General features: G+C 44.9%; 1 protein-coding gene across 7 annotated transcripts in view; it reads left to right on the top strand.

Moving 5' to 3' along the window:
- Nucleotides 1–18,086, top strand: part of thnsl2 (threonine synthase-like 2) — a 60,341-nt gene that overhangs the window by 29,480 nt on the left and 12,775 nt on the right. The window contains exons 1-7 of one of the 7 annotated variants that reach the window (XM_043694757.1): nt 3,063–3,227; nt 4,082–4,139; nt 6,397–6,629; nt 8,430–8,624; nt 9,577–9,729; nt 13,103–13,333; nt 15,532–15,680. In XM_043694757.1, coding sequence (XP_043550692.1) covers nt 4,138–4,139; nt 6,397–6,629; nt 8,430–8,624; nt 9,577–9,729; nt 13,103–13,333; nt 15,532–15,680 — 963 coding nt within the window. In that variant the 5' untranslated portion in view covers nt 3,063–3,227; nt 4,082–4,137. The other 6 variants (XM_043694669.1, XM_043695003.1, XM_043694921.1 and 3 more) reach the window with 6 other exon arrangements.

The following is an 18,086-nucleotide window of genomic DNA, read 5'->3' as shown; positions in this document are numbered from 1 at the left end:
TCAAGCTACTAGACTATGAAGACCTTTGTCTTCAACGGCCAGACATCCCAACAGGTCAACGGCACACTATCGTCTCTCCTGTCTCATGGTCATGCAGAGACTTGAAAACACAGCTCTTTCTCTGATCCAACCAAAACTATGGATATGGCATGTGGATGACACATCTGTCTTCATCAAATGTACTAGACTGGAAGAAACACACCACCTCATCAACAATATACTCACTGGTATCAAGTTTACCAGCGAGGAAGAAAGCAACAATCAACTCCCATTCCTAGATATCATGGTAGAACAGATGACCAATGGAGGATTTACATGCAAAGTATAGAGGTACCCCATCCACATGGACCAGATCCTCAATTACCATAGCAACCACTGCAACGTCCACAAATGGAGCTGTGTCAAGACGCTACTCAAAAGAGCTGTGACACACAGCAACACACCAGAACTGCACAAAGAAGAAGAGGAACACTTATACAAAGTCTCTGCTAACAACAGATACCCCATCAGCTTCGTCCACCGATGCCTGTCCAGCAGACAACACCAAGAAGGCACTGCACTTACCAACTTAATTAAGTGTCTGCATGATAACCCAACAGGGAGAAAGTGAGGATCGCAGATGCTGGAGATCAGAGTCGAAGATTGTGGTGCTAGAAAAGCACAGCCAGTCAGACAGCATCTGAGGAGCAGGAGAATCGATGTCTTGGGCATAAGCCCTACATCAGGAATCTTTCCTGATGAAGGACTTATGCCTGAGACATCAAGTCTCCTGCTTCTCAGATGCTGCCTGACCAGCTGCGCTTTTCCAGCACCACACCCTTCAGCGATAACCCAATAGCTTGGTGAGCTAACCAACTACCTTATCAATGGGGTGTTTTTGACTAATGGGGTACCACAGGATTCAGTGTCTGAGCCCCAGCTATTTACAATATATATCAGAGGCAAACAACCATCATATTTCCAAGTTTGATGACACAAATATAGTGGGATTGAGTGGTGAGGAGGGTACAAAGGTAAATGGAGGATGTATGTTCCTGATGACTAAGGGGTCCAGAACCAAGGGTCACAGTCTAAGGCTATGAGGTGGGCCATTTAGCCTGAAATATGGAGAAATTTCTTCACCCAGAGAGTGGTGAGCCTGTGGCATTCTCTGCCAAAGACAGCAGTTAAGCCCAAATATTGAATGTTTTGAAGAAGAGGTTCGATGTTGTACTTATCGTTAGATTTCGTACTGTATCCAATGGGATCAAAGGGAAGAGAGAGAAAGCAAGAACTGGATTGGATGATTGGCCATGATCATATTGAGTGGCAGAGCATGCTCTGAATGGACTGAATGGCCTACTCCGGTTCCTATTTCCTATGTTTCTAAAGAGGTTTGAGGGTGACTTAGACATATTGAGTGAGAAGGCAAATGCAAGGCAGACGCATTCCAAAGTTGATAAGTCTGACATTGTCCACTTCAAAGTAATGTCAGAGGAACGGTGTGGGGATCAACATTGCTCCTCTGATTTGCTTGACCTGCTGTAGTTTGTCTAGCTCCATACTTTACCAACCCTGACATTCCAGCATCTTCAGTCCTCACTAGCTCCTAGTTGGTGAAATCCGAATTCCAAGACTCTGCCAAGGATGCCCACCTTGAAGAAGTTTTCCTCCTCCCTCCACAAAGATCTCAGTGAGCTTCTCTCTCCCACTGTAACCCCCCAGGTCATTTCGTCGGCCCTAAAGTTCTTTGAGTACATCCTGAAACAATCCTTCTACTACAGTCACATCTCCTTCCTCAGCATCTGCCTACGTAGCCAGTTTATTCCTCCATGGACTCCAGACAAATTCAGACCGTCTAAGTGGTCCTGATGAAAGATCCCAACCTGAAATGTCGACTCCCCGCTCCTCTGTTGCTGCTTGACCAGTTGTGCCTTTTTCCAGCTCCACACTTTATCGACACCCACTTAAAAGCAACGAGCTAGTAGCTTTATTGCTGAGCTAATAATCCTAAGAGCCAAGAAATGTTCTGGGGACCCAGATTCAAATTCAGCCATGGCAAATGGTGGAATTTGAAGTCGATAAAAATCTGGAATTAAGAGTCTAATGATGACTATAAAACTATTGCCAATTGCCACAAAACCCATCTGTTTCACTAATGTGCTTTAGTCAAGGAAAATGCCATTCATACGTGGCATGATGATTTTGGCTGATCCTTTATCACACTGCTATCCTCACACTCTCTCTCACTCTCCCTTCATATGTCTTGACACCTTTAGCTTCAAGAAATCTATTTATTTCTTCAATATATTTAGTGACTTGGCCTCCACAGCCAAGCTAGAGAATTCCACAGAATCATAACCCACTGAGTGAAGATATTGTAGTCTAAAATGGTGTACTGCATATCCTGACACTGTGACCTGTTGATGTGGACACATCCTAAGCCAGGGAAACATCATCCGGTCAGCCTAACCCTGTTAGAATCTAATGCGTTTCAGTATCTTAGGATATGACCATGGGGTGGTCCGCATTCAGCAGTTAGCACTGCTGCCTCACAGCACCAGGGACTCGGGTTTAATTCCATCCTCAGGTGACTGTCTGTGTTGAGTTTGCATGTTCTCCCCGTGTCTGCGTGGGTTTCCTCGTGGTGCTCCGGTTTCCTCCCCCAGTCCAAAGATGTGCAGATTAGTGTGAATTGGCCATGGGAAATGCAGGGACAGGGTGGATCTGTGCAGGATGATTTTTGGAGGGTCAGTGTGGACTCAAATGGCCTGCTGTAGGGATTCTATGATTGAATTGAATGATAGACCAAGTCAGTGGGCTGAATGGCGACTTGTTGATCACCAGTCCAGTGTGATTACACCATCAGCTCTCCCATTTGTTATAAATCAATGTCCCATTCACTTAAATCCTCTGCCATTTATTGACTCTTGACACAGATGATGGTGGTAAAATGAGGATTGTTGCTGAAAATAAACAGCCAAGATTTGGAAGACTTACATTGCTATTTCAGGAGAGTGATCTCAGAGCTTGGTTGAGGCGTATCCTCTGTAGAGGGTGCTGTGCGGGGAGTTTTGCGAAGGGACAGAGAGATTAGTTGTTCTGCTTTGCAGCTGTCGCTGAAAAGTTGTGCTACCGGTGAAAGTTTGGACAGTATCTCCTATTTGACTGCTGTGCGTAAGGACTGTACAAAAGGGAAAATTCAAACCATTGACTTGAACTGAGGTCCAAGAAGCAGGGAGGCAATCGTGAGTTCAAGCTAGCAACATTGTAAGCAATGTCTGTGTGTTACAAGTTAGAACTCCGCACGCTTGTGCGAGACAGAGACTGACATATTGATAGAGTGAGCAGTATTCGCTGCAGCCTGCCACTGTCTTTGGCGTCGGATTGACATCTGCGCCTTGCTGACAGTCAGTGTCCCTGAACGTTAACTACTGTCACCGCCGACCTTCCAAAATCCCAAAAGGAATTCAGGATAAAATCTCCACTGAACAGAAGTTTTAAAATAGCTAACTCACTTCCATATGGGAGGTTACAGTTTAAGTCCATTAAAGGGAGCAGATTAAAAGGAAAAGATGATGAACCAGAAGGATAGGCTGACAGTATGAGAGCAGGCGTTTATGAAACATAATTACGAATATAGAACAGTTTATCTGGGAGAGTTGATAATGTAATCACACTGGGCTGGTGATCAACAGCCACAGACTATGGAGCCAGGATATTAGATTGAATCCTGGCGTGGGAAGTGGTTAGAGGCTATTGCGATGCAGTGGTAGTGTCCCTACCTATGAACTAGGACATCCGGGTTCGTGGCCCACATTTTCCAGGGGTGTGTAAGATCTCTGAGCAGGTTGATTGGAAAAAATCGACCCCGGAAAACTCAACGGGCTTGTGTGGCATAGTGGTAGTGTCTCTCCCTGTGAGCCAGGAGATCTCGGTTCAAGTCTCATTCTATAACAACATCTCATGAGCAAGTTGATTCGAAAATATCTAGGCTAGTTGGGCTGAATGGCCTGTTTAGGTGCTGCTGTGAGAAACAGAGCTCACTCTCAAATCAATCAGCCTGAGACAAAGCCTTGAAAACGAGAACAATTTATTACAGGCTTGCAAGCACCGGACGCTTCTGCAATCAAACAGAAATGCGCGCATAAACAGAGCATGTAAGCAATCTTATTCATTTACAAGTTGTGGAATCACGCCTCCCTTTTCCCATCCTATCATAAGCCGATTACCTCACTTGTTTTTCTCTCTCGTTATATTCTGATCTGGCCATCCTGCTGTCCTTGTATGTCTGCATTCTTTGTTCCTTGTTTGTTACAGCTTGTTCTTTTTATCCAGTTTCTCTTATCGTACTATAAGCTTTATTGTGAAATGTCCCTGCTGCTTCTTTTTGTGGTCAACTACAACACTTTAAATTTATTTCCTAGCTTAAAACTACTTTCTTTAAAAGACCCTCTATATTCATTAAGTCTTAACCTTAAGTATGCAACATGCTACAAGAATTCCGCTTGTATAATGTTCCCCTTCCCCTCCTCCCACTACACCCCCTCACCCATCTGCAAAAACAACATTTCTAATCTCCCACAATGCCAATTCTATTTAACGTGATTTACTATGTCTTACTGCTTGCCCCTCCTGTTTGGAGCTGGGGACTGTGCCTTCCTGTGTTGGTTGTCTCTGTAAAGGTCCTTTGATGCTGCCAGGTGACCCAGGTACAGGTGGGTGAGTGATCCTGCAGGAGATCAGTGACTGGAGTGAAGCACTATTTGATGCTGATAGCGTGAAGATCACCATGAGACCTAGAGTAAGGTGGAGGCAGTTTTGCTCGGGTTCCTTGAGGCCACCCTCAGTCGAATGCAGTCATGATGTAATGGGCTGTCACTCTCCCCTCTGGAATTCAGCTCGTTTGTCCATGTTTGAAGCAAGGCTGTAGTGAGGTCAGGAGGTGAGTGGGCCTGGTGGAACCCAAACTGGGCATCGCTGAGCTGGTGCTGCTTGATAGCTCTGTTGATGACACCTTCCATCACGTTACTGATGATTGAGAGTAGACTGATGGGTTGGATTTGTCTTGCTTTCTATGCACAGGACATGACTGGGCATTTTTTCCACATTGTCGGGTAGATGCCAGTGTTGTAACTGTACTGGGAGAGCTTGCCTGGAGAGCATCTCATTCTGGAGAATATGTTTGATTGATTTGCTTTGTATATTTTTAACCTTGAACAGAGTGTTGGAACCACAAAGCTGGCTTGCTGCTCAGTCTACACTGGGACCTGGCAGCTACTTTGGCTCTTCCTGGGTCACCCTACAGCCCCACATGGACAGGAAACAGCAGCCAGCCAATTCTTGAAGGTCAAGTTTGCAGATCCTTACCTGGGAACTAATTTCAGGGAATTAGTGTCCCTCCACACACAGCCTGATGTTTGATCACTTCACTGAGTGTGGAATGTAAGGGTATGATACATTGCTGGGGTGTCGTTTCGCCCAGTTGTTTAGGTGGATAGAGATGGAAGCTAACAGTTCCCATTCAGACCCTGTGCCAGCTGTGGACATTCATGGAGACTTGCCTCCTCAGTTTAACTTGTGTCTGTAGAGGAGTTACTCTTTAACAGTACATTGTGTGTGTGTGTTTGTGTGTGTGTGTGTGTCCTGTAGAGAAAGACATCTCTGGTCCTTTGTTGACTATGGCTTTGCCTTTGCCTTCCAATGCCACAGATGTGAGTGAACAAGCACGCAGAAAGCAGGCGGCACGGTGGCTCAGTGGTTAGCACTGCTGCCTCATGGTGCCATGGTCTCCAGGTGCTCCGGTCTCCTTCCACAGTCCAAAGATGTGCAGGTTAGGAGGATTGGCCATGCTAAACTACCCTATAGTGTCCAGGGATGTGTAGGCTAGGTAGATTGGCCATGCTAAACTACCCCATGGTGTCCAGGGATATGTAAGCTAGGTGGATTAGCAATGGGAAATCCAGGGTTTCAGAGAGAGAGTAGGCAGCAGGATCTGGTGGGATGCTCTTTGGAGGGTTGGTGCAGACTTGATGGGCCGAATGGCCTCTTTCTGCTTTGTAGGGATTCAGAGATTGTATGAAAGCAAAACCTGAAATGTCCCTGAGCCTGCCATTGTCTCCTTGGGCAGTGCTTTCAGGCTAGTGCTGCTCCAGTGCACCAACTTTAACAGGGCTTTGAAATCTTTAAGGAAGGCAGTTCCGTGTGCTGTTCTCCATTTTCCATCTCCTTTCTATCTGCCTTCATCCTCATTCCAGTATCTCTACTGCAACCCGAGCTTCAGCCCACTCTTTTCTCAAGACAGATGCAAGGTTTTCCAAGTGCTGCATCATGGTAGCTGGAAACAGGTTTCAGCCTGCGCTAACACCTTTCCCATGTTGTTCTCAGTTTTGTCCTTCTAACCTCCTTGTCATACAGGAAGAACGGAATGAAATACACAAGTACACGGGGTGGATTGACCGGCGTGAACTTTGAGCAGGTCCTTTTCTCTGGCTATGCCCCAGATGGTGGCCTTTTCATGCCTGAAGAAATCCCAAGCCTTGACACGGCCATCCTGCAGACGTGGAGCACTTACAGTTACCCCCGGCTGGTCGAGGAGATTTGCTCACTGTTCATTTCCAGAGATGATTTGCCGAGGGAAGACTTAAGGGGTAAGCTTTTCTTTCCTTCTTCTCCTTACCTCACTGACCCATGATGGAGACAGAATTATCACTGCCAGGCAGTGTCAAACTTGTGTGCCCATTCTTCCAGTGACGGGGATTGGGTGGTTTATAGAATGCGACAGGTGATCATTCTGCCAATTATGCCTTTACTGGCTCTTTTAAACAGACACCCTTCAAATCGTTCTTGAAGTTACCATAATTTCTTTCCTTTTGACCATTAAATCTGTATCCGCAAGCCTTTCAGTTACTGCATTCTCAATCTGAACTGTATTTTGAGTGAGAAAAATGTATCTTCCTCAAATCTCCTTTGGTAGTTTATCCAAACATTTTTAAATCTGTGACCTTTGATTATTGACCCTGTACACAATTGGAAACTTTTCGTTATTTACTCTGTTGATTTCAAATACATCATAAAATCTCTTCACATTACATGTTATTCCTTGAGCTTGCAATCTGCTTCGTTGGAACATTGCAATAAGCCAAATACTCTTCAGTTCTGAAGAAGAGTCATACTGTTTTTCTGCCCACAGATGCTGCCAGACCTGTTGAGTTTCTCCAGTATTCTGAGTTTGTTCCAGATTCCTAGTGTCCACTGTATTTTTTCTTTATTTGAAGATACAGGTAAACAACCTTTTATCCAAAACACCTGGGACCAGCTAGGCTTCAGAATTCAGAATTTTTCAAATTTCAGAATAAGTGGAAGTATGACGGTGAAATTTTTAAACACCTTACCGAAAAGCAGACTCACTGTGAATACAACAGGCCCTGAGACAGAATTGAGGCCTGCCAGTGCTGGGCCAAGCCCACCCACGTCGCATCTGAGTGACACGCATTGTGTGGGTATGGAGTTGGGTTTACTGTTTGCATGCCAAGTAACCCTGTTAATGAGAAAAAACCTTCGGATTTCGGATAAAGGGTTGACTACCTGTACTAATCAATTTGAAAAGAGGAAAATAGAAGTTTTTCAGATCTCAGAAGAGCATCTGAGAAGGAACCACTTTAGGAGGGATCATGAAAGGGTGAAGGGTGGTTTGGCCATTAGCTGGAGAGTAGGTGAGAGACCCACACTATCTCCCCCTGAGATATCTGGCCTTTTCTAGAACACTGTGTCCAGTTCTGGTCACCCAGTTATAGAAAGGATATTATTAAGCTAGAGAGGATTCAAAAGAGATTTACCAGGATGCTGCCGGTATGGAAGGTTTGAGTTATAAAGAAAGACTGGGTAGCCTAGAATTTTTTTTCACTGGAGTATAGGAGGTTGAGAGGTGACCTTCTAAAGGTTTATAAAATTATAAATGTTATGGATAGGGTTAATGGTAGCTGTCTTTTCACTCAGATGGCGAATTCAAGAGTAGGGGGCAAATGTTTAAGGTGAGAGGAGAGAGATTTTAAAAGATGATGAGGGGCAGTTTTTTTACACAGAGGGTGGTTCACGTGTGGAGTGAACTTCCTGAGGAGGTGGTGGATGTGGGCACAGTGACAACATTTAAAACATACTGGGATAAGTACATGAATAGGAAATGTTTAATAATATGGGCCAGGAGCAGGCAGCTGGGACTAGTTTAGTTTGGGATTATGTTCGGCATGGGCTGGTTGGACCGAATGGTCTGTTTCCGTGCTGTATGATTCTTGACCCAAGATCATCTTGACTTGAAATGTTTGCTTTATTTCTTTTCTTTCTCTTTTCATTCATGCTGTTGACCTGTCAGGTATTTCCAGCGATTGGTTTTCCCTGTTTTTTTTTACATTTTTATCTCAGTTTAAAATGGCTCACTTTGCAATTTTCAGATCTGATTAGCCAGGCCTTCATGAGATTCCGACACCAGGACGTTGTGAAATTAGCCAAACTGAAAAATGAATTGTATGTGTTGGAGCTGTGGCATGGTGTGACCTTCGCTTTTAAGGACCTCGCAATGTCATGTGTGGGACAATTACTCCAGTACTTCCTAAGAAAGAAACAGAAGCATGTCACTATTCTAGTCGGTAAGTGGGATGCAAAGAGAGCGATTCTTCTGCCTGATCACCTGAGACACTTGTCGAGTTGCTTTATAAATCACTAATTGGGCCTCAGCTATAGTGTTATGCTCTGTGCTGGATATGAGGGCCCTGAACAGAGTGAAGATGATATTTATTAGAGGGGTACTAATGATGCAAGATGTTAAACAAAGATCTCAGACAGAGTAAGGTTAAGTATTGAGTGAGTAAATAAAAATATTGAAAATATTACGATGTTTTTGTAAGTGTTGTTGGGAAAGGATGAATAGGAAGGGTTTGGAGGGATATGGGCCAGGTGCTGGCAGGTGGGACTCGATTGGATTGGGATATCTGGTCGGAATGGACGGGCTGGACAGCTGTTTCCGTGCTGTTCATCTCTATGATTTTATGACTGTCTCCAGTGGACATTAGGTTGGTATTAAGAGATTAATTCAGATCTTTATGTAGCTAAGTGATAGACTGTTGCATTTGTCAACCGTTTACATCCCCACTTACCTTAATATGTTTGGATGCATCTCATCCAGTCCTTCTAATATTCATAATCTATCCAATACCTGCTGCAGCCAATATAGATTGTCAAGAACAGCATTAGTGAGTGAGCAGGACTTTTTAAAATTTATTTTTTAAGAGGAGTGGTAGTCCCTGTCAAGACTTTGATGCCCAACACTCCTGTACTCGATTTAAGTGGCTAGCTAGGCTGTTTCAGAGGGCAGCTAGCAATCAAGCACTTTACTACAGGCCTGGAGTCACACGTAGGCCAGAACACACAAGGACAGCAGATTTCTTTCCCTGAAGAGTAATAGGCCGCAATGAGCTGAGGACAATGCCAGAGGTTTAGATACGTGTTTGTGATCCTTGATCTATTGGAATTGTACTGGCTTATGTGGCTTGACATCATCTTCAACGAAGAGAAAAATAACCAACTTCATCTCAACCACAGGGACATCAGGAGACACCGGCAGCTCAGCCATAGAGAGCATCCGAGGAATGGAGAACATGGATATCATTGTGTTGCTTCCACGTGGCCGCTGCAGCCCGATCCAGGAGCTGCAGATGACAACGGTTATTGAGGACAACGTTCACGTTTTTGCAGGTTTGTGACATTTTCCATTCCTCTAGTTAGACACTTTAAGGTTAACCCCACAGGTCCTTTTGCTTCAGCAGGACCTCAGATAAAGTCATCACTTACTGAAAAATGGGGAGCAGCCCATCGAGAGTTGGGCAAATGGAAAGACACGGGCAAGTATTCCTGGCTTTTCCAATGTGCACTGGCTAATGGTGGCATCCTGCCAATGGCACGGAGCCATGTAACATCCAAACTCCTAACGTGTGAAGGTGAGCAAACTGACATCTTTCAAACTCCAAAGCACTTTATAATGGATATAAGTTTTGAAATATTCATAGTGCTAAGAGAGAAGGTGGTGAGTGGAATAAATTACTGGCATATCAGTTGACAGAAAGTTGGGGCGGTATGGTGGCCCCATGGTTAACACTGCTACCTCACAGTGCCAGGGACCTGGGTTTGTTTCTACCCTTGGATGCCTGTCTGTATTTGCACGTTCTCCCCGTGTCTGTGTGGGTTTCCTCCAGATGGTCCGGTTTCCTACCATAGTCCAAAGATGTGCAGGTTAGGTGGCATTTGGCCATGCTAAATTACCCATAGAGCTTAGGAACGAGTAGGTTAGGTACATTATCCATGGGGAAATACAGGGTTCCAGAGATAGGGTAGTGGGTGGATCTGGGTGGGATGCTCTTCAGGCAGTCAGCGTACATTCGTTGGGCCAAATGGCCTGTTTCCACACTGTAGGGATTCTATAGAAGCCCCAGGAAAGTTGCTGAAAGATACTGTTTCATTGGAGGCAATTCAGAGAAGATTGACTAGGATGACCCCTGGCTGGGAGGGATTGTCTTATGAACAAAAGCTAAACAGGTTGGAACTCTACTCACTGGGATTTAGAAGAATGAGAGGTGATCTTATGAAAACATATAGGATTCTTAAGGGGCTGGACAGGGTAAATGCAGAAAGAATATTTCCCCTCATAGGAGAATCTAGGTCCAGAGGGCATTGTCTCAGAACAAAGGAGCAGCAATTTAAGGCAGATGAGGAGGAATTTCTTTCTTCAGCGGGTTGAGAGTCTTTGGAATTCCTTGACACAGAGAGTAGTGGGGAAGAGTCTTTGTGTATACTGTATTTAAGGTTGTGATAGATAGATAGATTCTTGATCAGTAGGGGAATCTAGGGTTACAAGGAAAGGGCAGGATAGTGGACGTGAGGAGTGTTAGATCAGCTATGATCCCATTGAATGGTAGAGCGGGCTTGAGGGGCCAAATGGTCTACTCTTGTTCCCAGACCATAATGCTGTACGGCTGTCTTCTACGCTGTGTAATTCTGTGGGTGTAATGTTGATCTGTGCCTGCCCTACTAAGCGTGCTCCTAGTCTTGGACAGTTTGTCACTCACTCCATCAGAGCTTATTTTCCATTGGCTTGGAGAAGCTTGCCAAGATTTCTAACATCCAACCAAGTTAAAACAGCAGTGAGATCAGGAAACAAATGTCCACAAAGAGTTTGGACATAGCATGGTGAACTTGTCGAAACAAAATCCGGTGCAGTGGAAAGTTCAACGAATTTGCTACTGCAATCTGCAGACCCCTTTACATCCTGCTATTTGCTCTGAATTGAGACAGCAGTAACAGCAGAGACCTGGTTCTGCATTTGCCTACAGTGACCCACCTGCATGTGGGTCATTAAAACCAGGACTCAATTCATTTTCCTTTTGTTGGAAGCACTGACAAATTATGCCATACAATTGGTCTGGTGATGGGATGTTGCAAATTTCCCTGGATGACCAAATGTGGAAGGAAGAGATGGACATGTGGCAGAGAATGGATGGGAGAAGGCTCATGGGCAGAACAGAGCACTTGGGCTGATTTTACATGGTTTTGAACAGAAAGTTTTACTTGATAAAATTCTGTGCAATGGATGGAAAGCAAAGCTGTAAGGTGTGTTTGAATTTCATTTTTAATTTGTTTGTTTAATGGTGAGTAATGATTTAACTCAACCCCAAACATCCTTGGGTAAAATTTAATGTAGGCGGCTGACTTGCTGGCTCTGGTTTCCCTGCTCAACTGAATTCAGCACAATACCTATGCATGAAGATGCTGAATAATAATTTCTTCAATGGACCGTTGAAAATGATATTGTAGAGTGCAACCATGACTATGTTAATCAGGCAAAAGTGAGGACTGCAGATGCTGGAAATCAGAGTCTAGACTAAAGTGGTACTGGTAAAGCACAGCAGGTTAAGGAGGAGCAGGAAAATCAACGTTTCAAGCAAAAGTCCTTCAGTCCATTCTGTTCAGCTCTTGTATGTGGCTGAGGCAGAACGTGTGTCACCATTACAAACGTGATTGGATAAGATGGATGAAACTATATGTGACTGGGTGGGTGTATGTGATTACGGTTCTCTGCTTGTGCTGCATTTCCCGTTTCTGTGTGTACAGCTGAAAAAAAGATGCATTTCATTCTGAGCTCATCAGGATAATTAGCAAAAATACCAACTTAAAAAGAAAAGCAACGATTGTATGAGAGCAGAGTGCTGATTAGTACCAGTCAGAGTCCATTGCCAACCTATCGGCCGTCTCCTCTCATACAATTTTTGGTTTTCCTCAAAAATTTGTATTCTTTCAAATTGTCCTGGTGAGTGCAAAATAAACCACTTCAACAATACGTGCCTCAATTTCAGTAATACTCAACTAGGTTATGTATGTACATAGATCCCTGAAAGTTGCCACCCAGGCTGATAGTGCCGTTAAGAAAGCATACGGTGTGTTAGGTTTTATTGGTAGATGCTGCAACGATACAAAATGCTAGTGTGGCCCACTAGGAGTATTATGTGCAGTTCTGGTTGTCCCGTTACAGGAAGGATGTGGAAGCATTGGAAAAGGTGCAGAGGAGATTTACCAGGATGTTGCATGGTCTGGAGGAAAGGCTGAGGGACGGGTCTGTCCTCATTGGAAAGAAGAAGTCTAAGAGAGGATTTAATAGAGACACACAAGATGATCAGAGGACTAAAGAGGATGAACAGTGAGAGTCTTTTTCCTAGGATGGTGACGTCGGCTTGTATGAGGGGGCATAGTTACAAATTGGGGGGTGATAGATTTAAGACAGATGTCAGAGGCAGGTTCTTTACTCAGAGAGTGGTAAGGGTGTGGAATACCCTGCCTGTCAATGTAGTTAACTCAGCCAAATTAGGGAGATTTAAACAATCCTTGGATAAGTACATGGATGATGATGGGATAGTGGAGGCGGATAGGCTTATATTAATTCACAGGTCAGTACAACATCAAGGACCGAAGGGCCTGTTCTGCGCTGTATTGTTCTGTGTTCTATGTATTATGAAACACTTCGTTGTAACTCCTGTATATTTCTATGTTTTGTTTTATCTGCCCTGTGCTTATCATTCAGTTGATGGCACAAGTGATGAGCTGGACGAACCAATCCGGAATGTGTTTGCTGACCCTGAGTTTGTGAAGAGACACAACATAATGAGCTTAAACTCCATCAACTGGGCCCGCATCATGGTGCAGATTGCGCACTATTTCTACGCTTACTTCCAGTGTAGCCCGTCAATGCAGAACATTCCCCTTCCTTTGGTAGAGGTTGTTGTACCAACCGGAGCAGCGGGTAACATCACAGGTAAGAACAGGACAGAATATCCTGCACACACACACACACACAGCTGCTCTGGTTCCCTCCATAGTCACAGTCTTTGACATGATGCCATTCCTTTCACATCCATCCACCTGCGAAAGCAGACGGGGCCTCAGTTTAAATTCTCGAGCTGAACAGGGCAGCCTCTGACAGTACGGCTCTCCTTCCGCTCAGATTAGAATAAGTGCTCGGGTCTCTGAGCATAAGACTACAAGAAATAGAAACAGGAGGAGACCATTTGGCCCCTTGAGCCTGCTTCACCATTCAATAGGATCATGGCTGATCAAACATTCCTCATGACCACTCTCCTGCCCTTTCCCAATAACCCTTGATTCCCTGACTGATCAAGAATCTATCTATCTCTGCCTTAAATATACACAAGGACTCTGCCCCCACCACTCTCTGTCGCAAGGAGTTCCAAAGACGTTCAAACCTCTCAGAGAAGAGATTCCTCCTCATCCTAGACTTAAATTGGGGCCCCTTTATTCTGAGACTAAGCCCTCTGGTCTTCGACTCGCAAACATCCTCTCAGCATTTACTCTGTCAAGCCCCTTAAGAATCTGACAATGAGATCACCTCTAATTCTTCTAAACACCAGTGAGTAGAATCCAAACCTGTTTAACCTTTGCTCCGAAGACAGTCCCTCCAGGCGAGGATCATCCTTGTGAACCTTCTCCAAACTACCTCCAATGAAACAATATCTTTCCTTAAGTAAGGAGATCAAAACTGCTCACTGTACTCCAGATATGGTCTCACCAGCACCTTGTCCAGTTGCCTAAGACTTCCCTGCTCTTATAGTCCTACTCTCTGGACATGAGGGCCAGCATTCCATTAGCCTTCCTGGTTACCTGCTGCACCTGGGTGCTAGCTTTCTGTGATTTGTGCACAGGTGCCTTCAAGTTCCTTGCAACCTTTTTCCATCTAAATAATATTAGAGTCATAGAGATATACAGCATAGAAACAGACCAACCTGTCCATGTCGACCAGATATCCCAGACCAATCTAGTCCCTTTCCATACACGTACCACCCTCTGCGTGAAAAGGTTGCCCCTTAGGTCTCTTTTATATCTTCCCCTCTCACCCTAAACCTATGCCCTCTAGTTCTGGATTCCCGGACCCCAGGGAAAAGACTTTGTCTATTTATCCTATCCATGCCCCTCATAATTTTGTAAACCTCTATAAGGTCACCCCTCAGCCTCCGATGCTCCATGGGAAACAGCCCCAGCCTGTTCAACCTCTCCCTATAGCTCAAATCCTCCAATCCTGGCAACATCCTTGTAAATCCTTTCTGAACCCTTTCAAGTTTCACCACATCTTTTCTGATAGGAAGGAGACCAGAATTGCACGCAATATTCCAACAGTGGCCTAACCAATGTCCTGTACAGCCGCAAAATGACCTCCCACCTCCTGTACTCAATACTCTGACCAATAAAGGAAAGTATACCAAACGCCTTCTTCACTATCCTATCTACCTGTGACTCCATTTTCAAGGAGCTATGAACCTGCACTTTCTTTGGTTTTCTTTCCCAAAATGAACACCTTCATATTTTCCCACATTATACTCCATTGGCCAACTTTTTGCCTATCTTAACCTATCAATATCTCTCTTTAAACTGTTTGTATCTCTCTCACAACTTGGGTTTCACCAATTTTATGTTGTCTGAAAATTTGGCTCCAGTCCTAGCACTGATCCCAAAGAAGCTCTCCTTGTCAGTTTTGATGTTTCTCACTGGTTTACTCTTATGGTTTATTTTCTCTGTCTTTATTATCTTTTAAATTTTCTCTTGCTGGCTTCTGAATTTATCCCAGTCTTCGGGGCTAGCGTTGACTTTTACCTCAATTGTTCGGGAGTAGGACTTGAACTCACCACCAGAGGTGTTCTTGCAATCATTGTAGGATAAGATTGCGATTGCTCCAGCAAAATGCTAGCATGTGATGGGCCATCTGAACTCTTCCAATATTTGTGCATGGCCATCCTCCAACTATCAAGCTCCCAACCTTCGTTCATCTATCTAGGCACGACATGTCATTCAGACCGGTACGCGCCTGGTTCGTATGGAACACAGGCTGACACAGACATGATGATTTTCTGAGGTTGCCATGCAATTTTTATGTTTCCTTAAATTTCTCTGTTATTTAATTGGGTGTTTTATCTCATTCAATTCCATCACGCTCTTTCTCAGCTGGAAGTATCGCTCAGATGATGGGTCTCCCAATTCGATTAGTTGCAGTGGTCAATGAAAATGACATCATACACAGAACCATTCAGAACGGTGACTTCTCCTTGGCTGATTCAATTAAAGCTTCCTTAGCGCCATCCATTGATATCCAGGTATGCTGTTGTTCGTTAACGAGCTGTTCCAACGGTACAAAATTGCTTTGACATCCTAATGTCCAGTTGTACAGGTGCATGTGCACCCATCTTTCAACCTTGGGGATGAAAGAGAGGTTGTGAGTGACTGGAGGATGGAAAGCTTCCAAGTACTGAAATCCCAACCTCTCAAGTTTAATCTCTTAAGGTCATAGAAACGCGTCCTTCTGTCCAACATGTCCATGCTGACCAGATATCCTAAATTAATCTAGTCCCATTTGCCACCATTTTGTCCATATCCCTCTAAATCTTTCCTATTCATGTACCCATCCAATGTCTTTTAAATGTTCTAATTGTACCAGCCTCCTCCGCTTCCTCTGGCAGCTCATTCCATACATGTACCACCCTCTGTGTGAAAACGTTGCTCCTTAGGTCCTTTTTATATTTTTCCCCTTCGCCTTAAACCTAGCCTTTTAGTTTTGGACTCCTCTACCCTGGGGAAAAGACCTTGACTATTCACCCTATACATGCCCCTCATGATTTTATAAACCTTTATAAAGTCATCCCTCATTCTCTGATGTTCCATAGACAAATATCCCCAGCCTATTCAGCCTCTCCCTATATCTCAAATCCTACAACCCTGGCAACATCATTGTAAATCTTTTCTGCACCCTTTCACAGCATCCTTCCTATAGCAGGGAGACCAGAATTGAATGTAATATTCTAAAAGTGGCCTAACCAATGTCCTCTACAGTCACAAGGTGACCTCCCAACTCCTATACTCAATGCACTGACCAATAAAGGCTGTGAGAACTGAGCAGCTCCTGCCCAGTCAGGCAACAAATAATAAAAGGGAAAGGAATATTATATTTACAGAGGGTCTTTCACAATGTTCCAAAGCGATTTGCAGCTGATTCAGCATCTTTGAACCTTTTTTTTGCTTTTTCCTTTTCTCTAACCCCCACACTACCGCCTAACTGCAGTAAAGCTTATTTTTACCCCCGCACCCATGTGTGTGTGCAGGTGTGAGACACAGTGAGAGACACAAGGTGCATGAATCTTTGAACTCTTTATTTTTTTTTGCAGTCAAGGAGGAGAGTCCTTGCAGTACACACACACTGGTCCAGCTCCCTCAAGAGCCAGCTCTGAGTGAACAGGATGTCTGACACTCCTGTTTATTTTTTTTCCTACCCCCACACTACTGCCTAACCTGAAGGCTCAGGTTGTGGGGCACAGGCTCCCGTGGGAAGTACGGGACCTTGGGGCCAATGTGAAATTCCGTGCGGGCTGGGGTAAGCACACCTGAGCATCCTCCAACTGGTGCACTACGTCGGGTCCGAGAACCGCCATTTTAAGGCGCCGTACGTCTACCGCTGCTCTGCTCGCTATATCCTGCGGCAGCGTCTTTGAACTCTTTTTTTTTTTTCCCTTTGAACTATTTATTTTTTATCTCCTGTTTTTTTTAACCCCCACACTACCGCCTAACTGCAGTAGTGCTTAATTTTCCCCCTGCACCCATGGTGTGTGTGTGCAGGTGTGAGACACAGTGAAAGACACAAAGTGAACAAATCTTTATTCAGTTTCCACCACCAGAAAGATAGGAAACACCCGAGTGGCCAGTGACAAGCAGTGCCCTTCACATCAAAGGGCAGTGCTGTGTGATCAAAACAGTGAGGGGGAGGGCAGGGATTAATTCAAAATAGAGTTGGAGGGGGAAATAATGCACTCCACTCCCTGCAGCGCCCACCTCTCCTTGAACAACTCCAGGGTGTTTGTGGACACCATGTGCTCCTTCTCCAAGGACACCCGGGCCCTAACGTAACCGCAGAAGAGGGGCAGTCAGTCGGCCCTAACAACCCCCTCCACGTCCCGCTGCCTGGACCTGTTGATGGCCAGTTTGGCCAGGCCCAGGAGCAGACCCACGAGGAGGTCTTCAGATCTGCCCTCCCTCCTCCGTACCGGGTGCCCGAAGATCAGGAGTGTGGAACTGAAGTGCAACCAAAAGCAGAGGAGGAGGTTTTTAAGAAAATCAAAAAGGGAGTGCAAACGCCCACACCCAATACATACGTGGTCCACAGACTCCACAGCGCCACAGAACAAGCAGTTGGGCTGGGAGTCCGTTAACCACCGCAATCTGCGGTTACAATAGACAATAGGTGCAGGAGTAGGCCATTCAGCCCTTCGAGCCTGCACCGCCATTCAATATAATCATGGCTGATCATTCCTAATCAGTATCCTGTTCCTGCCTTATCTCCATAACCCTTGATTCCACTATCTTTGAGAGCTCCATCCAACTCTTTCTTAAATGAATCCAGAGACTGGGCCTCCACTGCCCTCTGGGGCAGAGCATCCCACACAGCCACCACTCTCTGGGTGAAGAAGTTTCTCCTGAGCTCTGTCCTAAATGGTCTACCACGTATTTTTAAG

The sequence above is a fragment of the Chiloscyllium plagiosum genome, chromosome 1 (genome assembly GCF_004010195.1).
Source record: "Chiloscyllium plagiosum isolate BGI_BamShark_2017 chromosome 1, ASM401019v2, whole genome shotgun sequence".
Classification (NCBI taxonomy): Eukaryota; Metazoa; Chordata; class Chondrichthyes; order Orectolobiformes; family Hemiscylliidae; genus Chiloscyllium; species Chiloscyllium plagiosum.
Note: the sequence above shows the minus strand (reverse complement) of the source record. Positions and strands in the feature narration are given on the sequence as shown.